Source organism: Alnus glutinosa, chromosome 2 (genome assembly GCF_958979055.1).
Source record: "Alnus glutinosa chromosome 2, dhAlnGlut1.1, whole genome shotgun sequence".
Lineage (NCBI taxonomy): Eukaryota > Viridiplantae > Streptophyta > Magnoliopsida > Fagales > Betulaceae > Alnus > Alnus glutinosa.
This window is the reverse complement of record NC_084887.1, coordinates 38,879,723-38,896,841: the sequence shown is the minus strand read 5'-3', so window position 1 is coordinate 38,896,841 and position 17,119 is coordinate 38,879,723. Positions and strand designations below refer to the sequence as shown.

The 17,119-nt window shown below is 37.3% G+C and overlaps 3 protein-coding genes across 3 annotated transcripts; all 3 read left to right on the top strand.

Annotated features, from left to right (window-relative positions):
- Positions 1-5,618: 5,618 nt before the first annotated feature.
- LOC133860079 (uncharacterized) lies at positions 5,619-9,039 on the top strand. Its single transcript, XM_062295726.1, has 2 exons — positions 5,619-6,532; positions 8,022-9,039. The coding sequence occupies exons 1-2, from the start codon at positions 5,993-5,995 to the stop codon at positions 8,715-8,717; spliced, it is 1,236 nt and encodes a 411-aa protein (XP_062151710.1). The 5' UTR covers positions 5,619-5,992; the 3' UTR covers positions 8,718-9,039.
- A 1,925-nt stretch (positions 9,040-10,964) lies between these two features.
- LOC133861526 (uncharacterized) lies at positions 10,965-11,664 on the top strand. The gene has a single exon (XM_062297309.1). It carries the CDS (start codon positions 11,117-11,119, stop codon positions 11,462-11,464), a length of 348 nt encoding a protein of 115 aa, XP_062153293.1. The 5' UTR covers positions 10,965-11,116; the 3' UTR covers positions 11,465-11,664.
- A 531-nt stretch (positions 11,665-12,195) lies between these two features.
- LOC133860077 (pentatricopeptide repeat-containing protein At3g26782, mitochondrial) lies at positions 12,196-15,164 on the top strand. Its single transcript, XM_062295724.1, has 2 exons — positions 12,196-13,280; positions 13,491-15,164. The coding sequence occupies exons 1-2, from the start codon at positions 12,336-12,338 to the stop codon at positions 14,532-14,534; spliced, it is 1,989 nt and encodes a 662-aa protein (XP_062151708.1). The 5' UTR covers positions 12,196-12,335; the 3' UTR covers positions 14,535-15,164.
- The last annotated feature ends 1,955 nt before the right edge of the window (positions 15,165-17,119 follow it).

Below are 17,119 nucleotides of genomic sequence, written 5' to 3'. Positions count from 1 at the left end.
CCCCAAATTCCAATTATAGGGATCCCAATCCGTAGACAAGAGAATCCCCATATGAAAGGTTCTTGCAACAGCTAGGCTACAAGCCAGCTGTATAGCACAGTAGATATGTATATTGTCCAAATTATTGTACATGTCAACGACGGTCGAGAATATCATCAACTTGATATGGATTCACATGCAAGTTATTTTGGTGGACCGACCATTTATTTATTTTATTATACCTCATGCCCATGGAACAAAATTAAAGGAAAGTAGGGAAACTTTTAAAAAGACTACCCTAGAGTCTAGTGAACCTTAGGACTCTTTGCTTTATTGTATTGCGTTATTCTTATCTTCTTTTGCTAAGTTGCTCATGTTCATGGATGAGTATTAATCTAGGATTAGGATTCGGATTCTTTGTCATTTTTGTCCAAAGATAAAGGAACCATGGGTAATAACATAGGGATGTGAGAGGGGACTCCTGTGCACATGCTCGGGGTGAGCTTTTGGTTGGACAGATCATCGAAGAGCTCTATTTCACAAACATTTGTTCAAAGAAAAGAGAACATAAATAACAACATTAATGATCCTCAATTTTAGAGAATAATAATGCATGCATGCATGTTTATGTTTTATTTTATATGCCGTAATGTATGATTCATTATTTCTTTCATTCGGATCAAGAGTGTGAAAGATGCCTCCTTGTTACATTTTTCCCCTTCTAATTAGAAAAAAAAATAAAAATAAAAATAAAAATAAAAATAAAAAAATTACATTAGCACATATATATATAGACTTCATACCCCCCCGGGCCCCCCACTTTCTATTCAGTAAATGCTTTAAGATTGTTTGTTAGTGAGTCTGATCAATTGTATTGCACTTTTTTTCTTCTCCCTCCCACATGTGGTTCTAATTAAGATTGTTTGTTAGTGAGTCTGATCACTTGTATTGCACTTTATCTCTTCTCCCTCCCATATGTGGTTCTAATATAAATAAATTTAGGAAAAAGTACTTCACCTATTCTTCTCAAATCACCATTTAGTTAACAATGTCTCTCTCCCTAAATTATTAAAAATTGTCAATGTTCCCATCAAGGCTAACAAGAAGAAAAAAATGACCTTCAAAAATTTTCAGCAAGACAAAAATACTCTTATAAATTCAATATATATATATATATATATATATATATATATATATTAATAAATAAATAAAAAACTGAAAAATCCCATTGTTGGAACAAGCTAGCTACGGGTGGGCAGCCACCCCCTTCGCCAAATGGATGTGGCTTGACCACCCTCTTTGACCAAATTTTAAGAGGGAGGGGATGGTCTATTCGAGTAATAGGTTTTACATTTTTTTAAAAATGTTTTACTAGATATTAATAATTTTTGATATTTTGAAGAAGGCTCTCTTAATTCCGCCTTGAAGGCATGTTTGCGTCAGTTCTTATCTAATGGAAGGTGCAAAACGTGAATGTATTTAATTTATAGATGGAAACTCGCAAGTTCTTATCAATTAAACTCATGATACTCATCTACTATATGGTTTTGTTTTTTCGAAGTCAAACTCTTGGTAGGCTGGTACGTAGCAGTAGTTCGTCTATCTGTTATATAACTTAAATAAAAATAAAAATAAAAATATATTTTAATTAAGAGTTTGGTCATTTTACATAAAAATTCAAAATATATACATGATATCAACTACTGTGAATGGTCTAAGCTGTCATCATTTTGGTTTAGCAATCATCGCGCATCACCGCATGATTATGAAAAATGCATATATGTATATATAAGATTCTCCACTCACTTAACCATCCCATCCCAAGATTTCACCTCTTTTGTGTGTGGATCACCGAAAGAAAAGGTACGTAGAAAACACACAAAAGTTATTGAACGTTTCAAAGTCTTTTTAACAATTTCCCTTCCATTTTCTCCTCTTTCTTGTACTTGAAAAAGGAGCCAAACGACAGACGACAAACGAATGATTCGTAACAATAACAATCTTATATTCCACTATACACTAATCTGTCTGCGGTTATGCGAATTAAGAAAAACGGGGACAGGTCTACAGGTGGAAAGTAAACGACAGCTAACCAAACCCAAAACGACAAAAAAGAAGGAGCTCCATGTCTCGTCGTTGTAGGACATGAAAAGAGACACCAATAAGAAATAAGAATCGTATGTGCATTAGATACAAAAAGACAGATACGTGTCATCAAAGGAATAACAAAGTTGTCTTACTGAAATTGTGGAGACAACCTTCACGCATCTCAATGAACTTATAAAGGCAGGCTGTTTGTTGCCTTTTAATAAATATAATCCTTGGCGGATTTGTTTTTGTTAAAGCTCTTATTAATCATTAAAGTATCTCAGCTCAGCATTATATGGTGAATATTTGCTAAGACTATGCTAATGGAAAGTGGGGTTATATATATATATATATATATATATATATATATATATATATATATAGTAATGAATAATGATGGTTCCCAAAGCACCTTGCTCTACTAAGTGGGAAGGTAAAGTCATTTGTTTTAGGTAAGCTTTCCTGATCATGAGATGATTCCATGTAAAAGTTTTGGAAATAAAATGTTTGGGGTACAATTTTTACTATAATATTTTTTATAAATTCACGTGACGATTTATATTTTATTGAAGCAAATATCACATAGACTGTCAAGTAATAATCCACATTTTAATAGCTGATGTGAAAAGTGGCGCGTACACTGACACATCAGTTTGTAAATATAGTAAGAGTCATATAAACAATCATGTAACCATTCACATTTTATTAGCTGGCGTGATAAGTGAAATATAGATACTGCCATATCAGTTTATAAAGAATTTATAGTAAAACTTTTTTTTCTTTCAATTGATCATTCGTGTATATCATGGTCATCTTTTGAGTGGTACTAAAAACACATTTTTATTACATAAATATCTCACAATATTAACGTGATAGTTCTAACAAACTCTTAATTTTTATTTTTATTTTACTGAATAGTGATCCCAAGAGTTAATTCGGACTATAAAATTAACTTTGTAAAATAATTGTATAGTAAAAATATAATATTTAACATTACTCTCATATTTTCTAGATGAGGCACGCTAGAGAAAAGGGAAGTATCCAGCAAGCTGAAGCTGAATGAGCTTCACACGGGCTTTGGGTAATGTGAAGGATGAGAGATAGCTTTGTTACAGTGGCTAAAAGGCAAATAGGGAATAGGGAGCCCCAAATGGAGGCCCGAAGAAGCAGACAAATATGAACAAAGTCTGGAGATTGTTTCATGTATGAGAAACGGGTTAGGGTCCATGAGATGTTAAACTAGAAACCACGCTGTCCAATAGAAAGCCCAACTAGGTGCCAGGCCCAAAACCTGTGTATTGGACGTTGACAGAAATAGTTGGTTTTGGAGAAAAGTTGGAATGAGCCCAAATCCAAATGAAGAAGTTAATACTATTGACTCATTGAGGGCCTAGAGGCTTTTAAAGGGTAAAACTGGAACTGTTGATGCCTCCCAACCGGAATTGGATCTCTTTAGAGTCTTTTGGAATTGTGTTAAAAATATAATTTTTATAGTCAATTCATTTTTAAGCTTTTCTAAAAAAAAAAAAAAAGTCAAAGAAGTACTTATTGTTCTTTTGGTACTCATCTTTTCTTTGCCATGATCCTCCTTGAATATCAACTACGAATTTTACAAAATCTTACAGAAAAAGGACTCCGTCTATGTTTGTTATTTTCTTTGTTTTTTATTTTTTGTTTTCTAAACAAAAGTATTAATAAATAATCAAAAACAAAATATTCTTCGAAGCACAATACAATTTATACTTTTACGTCATATTAAAATACCTTTAAGTAATAATAATAATAATAAAAAATCTCCAAAACACATTAATTAACATAACCGATGCTTCATAGTAAGTTGGCAAAGAACTGATTTTTAATTTTGAGAAGAAAAAAACTATAAAAACACAAATGCAAACAATATAGAGAGTAGGAGTAGTATACCATGATCAACTATAAGCTTCCAATTAAAATATTATTACATTGTTCAAGATACAAGATGAAATTATTTTTTGGCGTTTCTGTCGTACGAAAAAAATATTAACAACGAAAAACTACCGGTGACAAGATTCCATCAATGGTCAGCATGATTTCAGCCACTTTTCATCGGATTTTGGCTACTGTTGCTGAATTATGGCGATGGAGGTCGGAATCTGACGACCATGGCCAAATTCTAGGCAATTTAGGCAGAATCTGGTCTACTGGAATCGTACGACAGTGGTCGAACATTACCGGATTCCAGTGGCGGTTGTCGGGATCCCATTAGTGCTGCTGGATTCCGGCAATCGAATACCAACATTTGGGGACCTTCGACAGTAGATTCAGGCTACCAACAAACTCCAATACTCAGCGATAGCAAATTCCTACAAACAAGGGTGCAATAATTAATAGTTTAAATCCGTAAACGATTTACAGTTTTTTAAAATGAAAGAGGCTTTTATGGTCAAATTGAAAATGATTTTCGTTGACCACCATTTTCAATTGTACCAAACATCAAAAAATACGTAAAATGTTTTTCAAAAAATATTTTACTCCCAAACAAATGGAGCATGAATCGAAACCATTGTTAGTATGAGATAATATCCTAGAACCAAAATAATTATCTTTTCTTTTCTTTCAGCCATGAGCCCACATCCGCATAATCTGATTAAGATTATCTTCGTATAAAATTATTCATTTTATAGTTCAGATTAAATTTTACATATTTAATAATATACATGGTCGCGTTATTTAAAATTTTATTGAGTAATGTGAAGCTTATAACTCATTTAGAACTTGTCAAACATATGATTAAAGTCATGAAAGCCATTATTTATTTTTTAACACCTAATTACATGTTACTAGCATGTATTAGCAAGTTGTAAAAAAATTGTCGCTCTCTCATTTTTTTCAATTTTATATATGAGTATTTTTTAAGCAAGCATGTTACTCAACAATTACTTATTTTAATTAAGGATAAAGACATATTTGGTACTTGTAGTTTAAAAATTTTATTTTTTAGTACTTTAGTTTCATTTTGCTTCATGGATAGTATCTGAGTTTCGAGAAAAGACTGACTTAATACATTCGTCTATTTTACCGTCCAAATTTTAACGGATTGCCATGTGTTAACAAATAAGGATTGACACGTGGTACAATATAAAAGAAAATTAAAAATTAAAAAATTAAAAATAATAAAACGTAAAAAAGAAAAAAAAATTGAAAAAAAAAGAGGAGCCACCCCTCTTATTATTATTATTATTATTTTCATTTTTTATTTGTTTTTAAATTTTTTTAGAAGTTTTAATATTTTTAATTAATTTTTAAAGATTTTTATTTTTTATTTTATCATTTTTTTATTTTTATTTTTTATATTCTGCTACATGACGTTAAAATTTGGACAAAAAAATAGACGAAAGTACTAAGCCAACCTTTTTTTCAAAATTTAGATACCATCTATAAAATGAAATAAAATTAAAATATCAAAAAGTAAAATTTTTAAATCACAATATCAAATATGTCTTCAATCCTTTTAATTAAGAAGAGAAAATGTTAATGGACATTATGGACTTATACAGTGTACAATATCGTTTTCCGTTGGGATAGGATTGTCTCGTCCAATCCAACCAAAACACACGCACACGAAGACCCAAGGAAGCCCAACTCCGAGAACACCACCAGATCCACTTCCCCTTGTAGATCTCTCTCGGTCACAGTCTCACCGTTTCCATTTCCACTGTAAACCCACATGCTATCTCCATCTCTCACAGTCACACTCCTCCTCCAACCCTAGCTTCTCTCATCCATCGCATTCCATTCCAAACCCACCACTTCTCCCGTGTAAATAGAACCCAAAGCCTTTCTTGCTGTACAGCTATGCGTTACGTTTATAAAGATCCAAACTTGACGGCACCGGTGGGATCGCTGCGGTTCGTGCATTGACACTTAGCTCTTAGCTCCTCCACCAATGGGCTCCACCCAGTCCGTACCAGTAGTCGAAGACGACGAAGACGAAGAAGAAGAAGAAGAGGACGATAATGGCGAACCCAGTAGGCGAGAAATGGAGAAGCACCTGGTGAAGAAGGTTCTCGAACAAGAGCCCGAGATTCTGCCGTGCCACGCGTCCGCATCCCCTCTATCTCCGCAGCTCTCCTCGCTCGGGACCCCGCGGCTCGGCCCGTCGATCAAGGTCTGGGACCCCTACAACGTCCTGGCCCCACCCCCGCCTCTCCCGCCGCCTCCCCCGGTGTTCTCTACGTCGTATGCGATCGCCGACGACGTTGATCGGACGGTCTTGGAGGTCTTTCTGATCAGCCACGGCGAGTGCGAGGTCAACCTCAGGCCCGATTTGGTCACCGGGAGGTGCCCCGAGGCCGCTTTGACGTCGACCGGGAAACGGCAGGCCAGGGCCTTGGCCGTGTTCCTCAATTCTCAGCGGGTGAGGTTCAACGCCGTCTACTCCTCGCCGTTAAACCGGGCTCGCTCAATGGCGATTTCGATCTGTCAGGTAATTTCAAATTGTGCCTTTAATTATGCATAAACTCTGATTTTGAAGCATTCTACAAAGATTCATACTCTTATTTAGGATTTTGTGAAATGGGTAATGTTGAGGTTGTTGAGAAGTTTCTTTGTTAATTTAAATTTAAAGAATTTATTGAAATGTAGGAAATTGTAAGCAAGACAAGTGGTGATATTTGGGAGTGATGAGCTAAAAGCTGTTACTCAGGCATTAGCTTCAATTATTTGATGTATGATATTGATCGAACAGTAGTTCCTATGAGTATTTTGCTGTCATTGATTATATTCTATTCTATTGAAAATCATCATTCGGTCAGATTATATGTCAGTTCCAGCATACGCAGCTAAACCTTCTAGTTCATTTATTTGTAATCCGTCCAACCATTACTGAACTTTGATAAGTATTGAACACGTTCCGAGGTGATTGATTGGATTTTTCCTCCGTTCCTTAGGTTGAGTTGTACTCTGAGTTTCTCTCTTTGGAATCATTATGTGGTTGGGGAAGTTGAAGGGGAGGGAGGTGGTAGAAGTATTTGCTTGGCTAGTAATGTGAAGTTCTTCAATTTAATTGCGACTTTTTGGATCTTATTAAAATTCTTCTCAACATAAGTCATGTCACTAGATGGGGTGGAATGTAGGAGTTGGATTGTATGGATGAGCCAAAGAGTTGGAACAAGCCTTTGGTGAGTTCAATAGTATTATAAAACCTATTGATCACAGTGTTTTTCAGAAGCCTATGTGTTTGCTGGAGTCATCTTCTAATGATTGAATAACCAGTCTGAGGTTATATGCTTACAGTTCCCTGTGCGTAACTTGGTGCACTCTTGATATTGATCTCATCCTCAGTCAATACTTCTTATAAAGCCGCTATATTGTGATGTTATATGTTTGTAAACTATCAATGAGGGCCACCTGATATTTTTCCCATAGTTGCTGGTATATGTCCTATGAGGAACAGAACTATCAGCTGTCTGGCCCTACTTGCAGGAGTGGTTAAATTGTAAAGTGATGTTTGTCTAGATTGTCAAAGGAAGCATCTGCAATGATATTCTTTGCACCTCGTATCTCCGTCCACATAATTACTGCTACGTATCTTTTTGTCATTTTGCATCAATTGAAATAGAGAGAACTGTAAGAGCATAAAGAGTTCATGATGAAGGATTTATACAGCTGACTCCAAGTAGTTGGGGTTTGAGGTATCATTGAGTTAGTTGATCTTGCTAATCAGATGAACCTGTCAAGGCTCTATCTACCATTTAGTAGTACAGTAATTGTTAGAGTGATTTCTAATCTTCACTTATTTGCTTATGATTTTGAAATGATGCATCTCCTAACTACTACTTTTTGATAGATTTAGCATGAATAATGAGATAAACTAGGATATTTGTTGTGTGATGTGGAGAATTTTAGTAATTAAATATTTTCTCTGCATCTTGACTTCAATTGAATAATTTAGACACCCATAAAAAATCTTGCAGGAAATGAATATTGCGGAGGAACGGATACAATCCTCAGATGCATTAGTGGAGATGAGTCAGGGGCTTTGGGAGGGCTGCCTCCGATCAGAAGTATATACACCTGAAACTTTGAGCTTCATTGACAGAATCCAGCCTGATTTCTCTGCACCATCTGGAGAATCACTTCGGCAAGTGGAATTCCGGATGGTTCAGTTCTTAAATGGGACTGTCCTTGGACTGCCTGAAAAGTTGAGATCAGATTTTCCCTCAAACCAGCAGAATGAGGGCCAAGGGTTTTCACACCACAATTCCCATACTCTGACCAACTCCATTCATGACCGAGATGGGCCTTCCCTCCCACCAGCCCAGTGGGATTTGCTTAGCCGGCACCGGCAAGGGCTTTTGAGGAAGAAGTCTGGTAAGAGCAGGCTACAATTTGTGACTACTGGAGATCATGAGGCTGAGGACGAGATATCTCCTCGGGATTCCAACCACCAAAGTTCCCTTCAAGATTTAAGCAGCAGGACCTCTTGTATTGGTGTTTTCACTCATTCGCTACCAATTAAGTGTGTCCTCACAGGCCTTCTTGGGTGCAGCCCAATAATGTCACATAAGATTTGCATAGAAGATTCTTCGGTGTCAGTGTTGCAGCATTCATGGAAAACAGGTTGGCAGATAAAAAGGTTGAACGATACTGCGCATCTTAGGCTCCTTTAGTTGGAGAATTTTGCCTCACATGGAAGTTTCTAAGAGGTGGTAATTATCGCCCAATTCTTGCATTATTGTGATTTATGGATAGAACTTGTATGTTCATTATTTTACATGAAAATTGGCACACCTTGTTGTAATCTTCAATCTATTTATTTCCCGATTCAACTCCAAAGAAAAAAGAATTGTTCTGGTAGTTGGATCTTTGTATTGGGTGATTCTTTTAATTTGTAGCATTTATCAAGAGTTGTTATCATAGAGTGAAAAATCATGTAATTTCCTGTGTTGGGAGAAAAATAAGCTTGTTCAGTACTTAAAGAACTTCGATGAACTTTTTATCTCTTTCTTATTCATGAAATACCACAGGAGCTATGTTTAGGCACCCGTATTGTATTATTTTTGGCTGGAACAATGTCATCAATTGCAGAGCTCCGAATGTCAGGGTACCCTGCAAGGCTGCATATTTTCACTAATACCATTCCACGGGGATTCAGTGCAATAGGGCAGTCTCATGTGAGAGCCTGTTTGAGCTCAACCTATTCGAACTGCTTGAATAAGTGGGTTTGAATTCTTCAGACACCTGTCCGAAGAGGCGAGGCCTAGACAGACTTTTACATAGGTTGTCCTATTACACGGGATCGGAATCTGATACCATTTGTTTTATTACTCTTACCCTGCTCGTGGTACTGTTTCATAACCTTTTCATGCGTTACTCATTTGACGAGGAGATGATGCTACGCTCCATAATGATGTCTTTCAATTTTAAGTTTTATTTCTCATAATCTTATGCACGGCTGACCAGTAGTTTAAGAAGGTTAGATGACCTGCTATAGAATATTCTTCCTGAGTGGGACGGGAAATTGAGGACAAAAGAACTTAAAGAAGGCTTCTGGCATTGACAAAAGTACATATCACACAACATATGAAGCTTAAGCAATGTTAGATCCAAAAATTTAAAAATCTGTGGTACTGTTTTTAGATAATATTATGCAGACCGTTATGGTTGAGCCAAGTCCAACTTCTATAATTATTTTCTTGTACAGAAGGATTGGGAGAAGTTCAATTCATTATATCATGGGATCTAATTCTTTTTATTTCAATTGTTTTGGAGACTAATTTTCGAATTGAGATCGCGTGAAATATCTAGAAATATTGCACGCTTTGCAATAACTATAAATTGGGCCAATGTACTGTCATGATTATGCCACATCATTTAAAACTTAAAACTCTCTCTTTTCAGTAGTCGTCGCCATCCTTATCAACCTCACTACTACCGTCATTGTTGCACCGCCGCTAATAGCCTCTCACCGGTACCACTACTGAGAGTGGTGGGCTACTTCTTTCGGTCATAAAAATAGTTTGACCACAGTCAACTGGCCTTTAGACTGATTGAATCATCATTTTTATTTAAAAAAGAAGAAAAAAAGAAGAGAAGGTGGTTCAATTAGCCCCAAAGTAGCTAAATAGTAGATTGATTTCCAACTGTTTAGAATCTGGTAGCACCGCTTCTTGTGAAGACCACCAAGATAAAGTCTCATCGAACACAACATCTCAAGATATGTAGCAACAACCAATGGTGGGATCTTTTCTGTCATTGTCGTAGCCAGCAAGGGTGCATCGATGAGCATTTTTATTAAACTTGCTATGCAATACGGAGCAAACATCCAAGTACTCTATGGTGGCACACTGTTGGTTTAATGTTTCTTGGCACCCCCTATGCCTATGGTGGTGATGGTAGAAAACTAGTTATGGCGCGCGGTGTGCAGTGAGAATGATTGTGAAGGTTACGGCGACTGCTAGAATGAGAGTGACATTTTTAAATGAAGTGACAGAATTCGAGCTGCTCATTTGAAATCAACTATCTAAATCAGAGTTATTACACCTCATGATTACATTCAGCTGGCTTTTAAAAGTTATTCAAAATCCCATTTGATGGGTATCTAAAACTTTGTCAAGCTAATTATTGCTCAAAAATGAAGTTGAAAAATCGGTGGCACTTGGTCCTAGTACACCTATCCTAGATTCTTACAAGTGGCACTCAATAATGGCCAAGGTCACATGGGCTATAGGATAGGGAGCTGAAACATGCGGACCCTTTGTCTAAAATTCCAAACCCAAGAGCATGTGAAGAAACCACTCTTTTGTGAACCATTATCTCGTACGTGCATATATTTCATTGGACCTTTCCTAACTCAATTTATATAAAACTGTCGTCTATTTCTTATATTTATTTTATTGTTTGAAGAAAAAGACAGCAGGATTAACCTCCCACTATGTTTCCCGTGACATTCACCTAAAAAAGGGTCACAGACGCAGGCACAGCAGCAGCAGCACTTACTCTTCGCCATTTCACCCACATCGTTATCACTATATTTATCTGCAATTTTAGCTCAAGTTCTCAGCTATCCATGGCTACTCTCACCAAGTTCTGTGCTGCTTTATCTATGTTCATCTTCTTTGCTATATTGCATGGTCGAAGTTCAACTTGTGAGCCTGCAATTTCAGCTTCTCCAGCTGTTTTACCGTATGTAACTGCACCCAATATGTCCTCGTTTTTCCCTTCTCCGAGTGACCAGCGGCCTCTAAGCTCTGCGGCTCCTCCCAATTCAGCGGCATTTGCACCAGTGCCAAGCTCCGGCGAGTTTGTGGGGAAGAGCTCTTCCAATTCAGCTAGGTTTCACAGTGGCATCACCATTTGCGGTGTTGGACTTGTTAGTTTGTTCCTTACAAGACTAATCTCTAGCGCTGTTGTTTGAGCGTATTACTTTATGTATTTTGGGTGATAGAGAGCTTGTAATTCCCCCCCCCCAAACTTTTCTTTGTTTTTTCTTGTGGTTGAAGTATTTTGCATTCATTTGTATGGGTTTTAGACTGGCCTTTGTAAAATATTTTAGGCCAAAAAACTCGCTTTTTTCGCCCCACCTTCCATCCCTCAATATAGTGATGCCATTGAGAATGATAAGGAAACCATGATGTATGGTTCTATGCAATATTTATCTTCTATGTTTCCAAAACCAAATTATAAGCAAATCATCAATGATCAATCATCTAGTTGCTGGTTATCCATAACCAAAAAAAAAAGAAGAGAATTGGGGATCGGCTGCAATGAGATATGTCAATTGCATATGCAATAGGCCGCTTATGTGAGAGGACATTCGGGTTGCACCTTATTTGAGTAGGCGCTCTAGCTCTGTTTGGAGCCTGGACAAGGTGGGGCTGCATGTTCTCTCGCTAGCTCTCATTCCACTCGATCTGGAACAGAGAATTAAGATTCGTTGTCGACCATTATTGTCATTAGTCACCCTAAAGTCTTGAGCGACTATTAGGTCCACTACATATTCCCTACGTACAGGGACGAAATTAAGATTTCTCATCTATACGAGTCAGAGTATGAATATTGAGTTAAGCTTAATTTGATAAATGCCAAGTTTAGTTTTTAAGCCTAAAAGTATATATATATATATATATTTAATTTAGTAAACAACTTTTAAAAGAAAACTCGATCTTTTTGTAGTACCATCACTGCCTGCCTGTTGCCCCTTATGCCTTCATAAAATAGCTGCCGAAGCACAAAATGATAAAGACAACCATCAAGGGGAGCGAAACGGGCGACATTTAACGAAACGAATGAATGAAGTTTTCGAACACTCTCGTTCACGTTTGGTCACGTTGCTGTACTGGAAAATTTACAGACACCGCTATTCAACCAACCACAATCTCGCAACCTGGTTCAGCAAATACGTAGACAAAACCAATGTCTCCTCCTGGAATTCCGTCATCGCCGATTTGGCTCGGGGAGGCGACTCCGTCGAAGCTCTCCGAGCCTTTTCGTCCATGCGAAAACTTTCTCTCAGACCCGACCGTTCCTCTTTCCCCTGCGCCATCAAATCCTGTTCTGCTTTGTTCGATCTTCGTTCGGGCAAGCAAGCCCACCAGCAAGCTTTGGTCTTCGGCTTTGAATCGGACCTCTTTGTGTCCTCGGCTCTCATTGACATGTACTCCAAGTGTGGCGAGTTGAGGGACGCAAGAGCACTGTTCGATGAAATTCCTCGCAGAAATGTGGTGTCTTGGACGTCCTTGATCACCGGCTATGTCCAAAATGACAGTGCCCACGAGGCGTTATCGCTTTTTAAAGAGTTGTTGATTGAGGAGAGTGACGCAGTGGGTGATGGGAAAGGTTTTATTGATTCAGTTGCTATGGTCTCGGTTCTTTCAGCTTGTTCTCGTGTATCCGTGAAGGGAATCACGGAGGGGACTCATGGGTTTGTAGTGAAGAGGGGCCTTGAGGGGGATTTGGTTGTTGGTAATACTTTGATAGATGTGTATGCCAAGTGCGGCGAGCTGCTTGTGTCTAGGAAGGTGTTTGATGGGATGGCTGAGAAGGATACAGTTTCTTGGAATTCAATGATTGTAATGTATGCACAAAATGGACTGTCCGCAGAGGCTTTGGACGTTTTCAAGGGGATGTTAAAGAATGGTGATCTCAGCTGCAGTGCAGTGACTTTATCGGCTGTGTTGTTGGCCTGTGCGAAATCAGGGGCTTTGCAAATGGGGAAATGTATACATGATCAGGTACTTTCTATTAGAGTAGCTACCTTTACGTAAATTAAGTCATTATTGCTAGCTCTTCAAATCTTGATCCTAGCCCCTCTGTTCTGTATATGGCATGTTTTGATTATTACATATATAAAAAAACGATTCTTTGCTGCGTGTAAATGTTTCATTTTTGTCATTATTCGGGATTTTTTTTTTTTTTTTTTTTTTTTTTTTTTTGGTATTTAGGTTATAAAGATGGGCTTGGAGGAGAATGCGGTTATGGGTACTTCTATTATTGACATGTATAGCAAGTGTGGGAGAGTTGAAATGGCGAGGAAAGCATTTGATTGCATGAAGGATAAAAATGTGAAGTCATGGACTGCCATGGTTGCTGGGTATGGAATGCATGGCCAAGCCACAGAAGCTCTTGAAGTCTTCTACAAGATGATTGGGGCTGGGGTCAAACCTAATTATGTCACGTTTGTCTCAGTTCTAGCAGCTTGCAGCCATGCTGGTCTTTTAAAAGAAGGCTGGCATTGGTTCAACTCCATGAACCATGAATTTGGTGTAGAACCTGGGGTGGAGCACTACGCATGTATGGTTGATCTTCTTGGGGATGCCGGTCATCTCAATGAGGCTTATGATTTAATCAAGGGGATGAAGGTGAGGCCTGACTCTGTAGTCTGGGGTTCCCTTCTTGGGGCTTGTAGAATTCACAAAAACGTTGAGCTTGGTGAGACTTCTGCTAGAAAATTGTTTGAATTAGACCCAGCTAATTATGGTTACTATGTCGTGCTTTTAAACATATATGCTGATGCTGGAAGGTGGGAAGATGTTGAGAGGATGAGAATACTTATGAAGAACGATGGAATTGTCAAAACACCTGGATTCAGTTTGGTTGAACTAAATGGTAGGGTTCATGTATTTTTGGTTGGAGACACAGAGCATCCAGAACATCATAAGATTTATGAATATTTGGAAAAATTAACCATGAAACTGCAAGAATTTGGCTATGTACGCAATATGACTTCAGTTTTTCATGACATTACTGAGGAAGAGAAGGAAATGACCCTTCGAGTTCATAGTGAGAAGATGGCTGTTGCCTTTGGAATCATGAATTCTGCTCCTAGTACAACAATCCAGGTCATTAAAAATCTTAGGGTTTGTGGTGACTGTCATACTGTAATCAGGTTGATTTCCAAGATAGTCAATCGAGAAATTGTGGTTAGAGATTCAAAGCGATTTCATCATTTCAGGAACGGCTTGTGTTCATGTGGGGATTACTTGTGATATTTATGAGATTGAAAAGAAAGTTGAGAATGTTCGTGCAAACTGTTGCCCATTTGTTGTCATGATCAACAGGGCTTAACCTTACTTGAGGTTGGGATTTTCCTAGATGCCTATCAGAAAGTGGCAGCAGTAAGTTTGACATTTTCCTAGCTGTTGTCTTCCTATGAGCTCATTCAAAGGGGTCCTGGCGTGTTTAGATCTAGGCCAGATGCAACTTCTGGCACTGAAGTAGTTCGTAAACGTGGATTTGCTGTGGAAGCATGATACGGCATGCTTTTTACGCATACAACAGGCCGCTCTTTAGACATGAAGTATCATGAACCATAAGGTACCATGATGAGCATAATACATTTCACAGAGCCCACAAAGCTTTAGTACAACATCTCCGACAAAGGCATTGCTTATGGATGGATTGGAAAATCAGGAAGAACCACCTTGAAAGAATCAGTTCGAGGACTTTCAGAACTAATACGGAAGATTGGTTCTGTTTGTGTTGACTATAAGAGTTGCTAGAATAGAGAAGACAAAGCTTTTCTGGGGAATACTGTGGTTCTCGTATGAGTCGTATCCATTTGATTGCATCTGATTTCAAGTGCCATCTCATAATTTCTTGTTACTTTGTTCAATTGACACCAATTCATCTGCTGACTTGTTTTTACAGTCACACCTAACATTGGCACCCATTCAAGCTCTCTCCATACTCGCACACACAAAGAAAGAGAGAGGACTGACCTGATAGTATTGTCTGAACTCTGCAGCCACTGAAATTGAACAACTGTCAGGGCTTCATGAACATGAAGAACAAGGAGCCTTTCTGTTCTCCATTTGACAAATGTGTTTTCAAAGAGACAATTTCATCAGGCTTTTAAAACATACCTGACCAAGATTCTTTATCAATTCAATTTGCATTCTTTTACGATGCGGAAATATTATTGACATTCCCATTAAGGATTCTCCATTAAGATTTGGTCATGTATCCCATCACATCCCAATCCCAAATGGTGTAGTTCCATTTTAAATCGGATCGAGATTTCCTGCAATCTCTTTATTCGAATTGTAAGAAATTGAGATTAGGATTTTCTCAAATTATTTGTCTAATTTGAGAAAATTCGGACAAATGATTGTGAGATATCACTTATGGAATCTATCTAATCAAATAAAAATTTGGTTACCCAACCACTTATCAGGTTAGGTGGCTCCCATAAGTGGCTTCTTACATTCACTTGTCCGAATTCTTTCAAATTTGGACAAATAATTTAAAAGGATCCTGATCCAAGAGATTGTGAGTCAAAGACCTGATAGAATTGTCTGCCTAATTGCAAGGAACAAACAATTGAAAATGATCATTAATTGTAGGGGATCCTATCATTAATTGCTTATCATTTTTCAAGTTTCTAACAATCACACTTTTAAGAGCAAATTCAGTAATAGCCAAAGTAGCTATCGAGAAAATATAACTCTTTATTTTAGCTACTAATTTTTCTATATTCTCTCAAATTGATTTTTTATTCTATTATCTATTTGCATTTAAATATTATTTTGTGCGGGAAAAAGGGTGAAAGAAATAGGGAGAGAGAGAAAAAGAGAAAGAAGGAAAGGGAGAGAGAGAGAGAGAGAGAGAGAAAACTCATTGTAGTGTGAATAGTGAATAGACATAATAGCCTATTTATAGCATCTCCAGCAATAATAGCCAAAATAGTTATTGAAAAAGTACATCTCTATTTTAGCTACTGTTTTTTCTATATTCTCTCTAATTGATTTTCTATTCTACTTGCATTTAAATATTATTTTGTGTAGGAAAAAGTGTGAAAGAAATAGGGAGAGTAAAAAGAAAAATGGAAAGGGAGAGAGAAAATAATAAAAAAATTTTGTAGTGTGAATAGTGAATAGTGAATAGGCAGAATATCATATTTACCATTCACTCTAGAAGGAAAAAATATATTTTGCCTATTTTACTAGAGACAAAAAATTGCTCATAATAATCAAATTTAATTACTATTAATCATTGGGATATGTTATTACTACATCAATCATACACCAAAATACATTGCGTGTGAGACTCATGTATATGAGACCTACATATATAGGACCAACATGCATGAGTCACACACCCTATATATCTTAGTATAAGATTGATGTAGAATAATATGATATAGAAAAATCATTTTCTATTAACCATTTGCCTATTCTATTGTGTTAGAGATGCTTTAAGAAAGCTGTATCAGACAAGTATCCAAAATCTGCTTAGTTAATCTCAATGGTGTAATAAATCAGACAACAAAACTTATTTCTCCTTTGGTCTCACTATTTTCCGGAAAAAGAAAATACGAAAGGAAACTTTTGATTAAAAAACAGGTAATTTGACAATCGCAGGCAGAACCAGAACCAAACTAATAAAATTTACAATTGGGGACGACCAAGTTGAGCATTTTCCAAAGATGTGACGAGGAATATGCCACAGCCGGTCCGCTAGGCTGGTGTCTTTTGTAATCGTCTAGATTAAACAACCTCGTCTCGCCACATAATTACTAATAAACCCAATTTGGCGACAGGCTGTCCGTGTAGACTACTACAGCTCACACACT

Bases quoted from the DNA above. Each gene is read 5' to 3' on its own strand.
- LOC133860077 (XM_062295724.1), top strand. From the start codon at position 12,336: ATGAATGAAGTTTTCGAACACTCTCGTTCACGTTTGGTCACGTTGCTG. The intron at 13,281-13,490 runs GTACTTTCTATT...TTTGGTATTTAG, and splicing joins GGAAATGTATACATGATCAG to GTTATAAAGATGGGCTTGGA.
- LOC133860079 (XM_062295726.1), top strand. From the start codon at position 5,993: ATGGGCTCCACCCAGTCCGTACCAGTAGTCGAAGACGACGAAGACGAA. The intron at 6,533-8,021 runs GTAATTTCAAAT...AAAATCTTGCAG, and splicing joins TGGCGATTTCGATCTGTCAG to GAAATGAATATTGCGGAGGA.
- LOC133861526 (XM_062297309.1), top strand. From the start codon at position 11,117: ATGGCTACTCTCACCAAGTTCTGTGCTGCTTTATCTATGTTCATCTTC.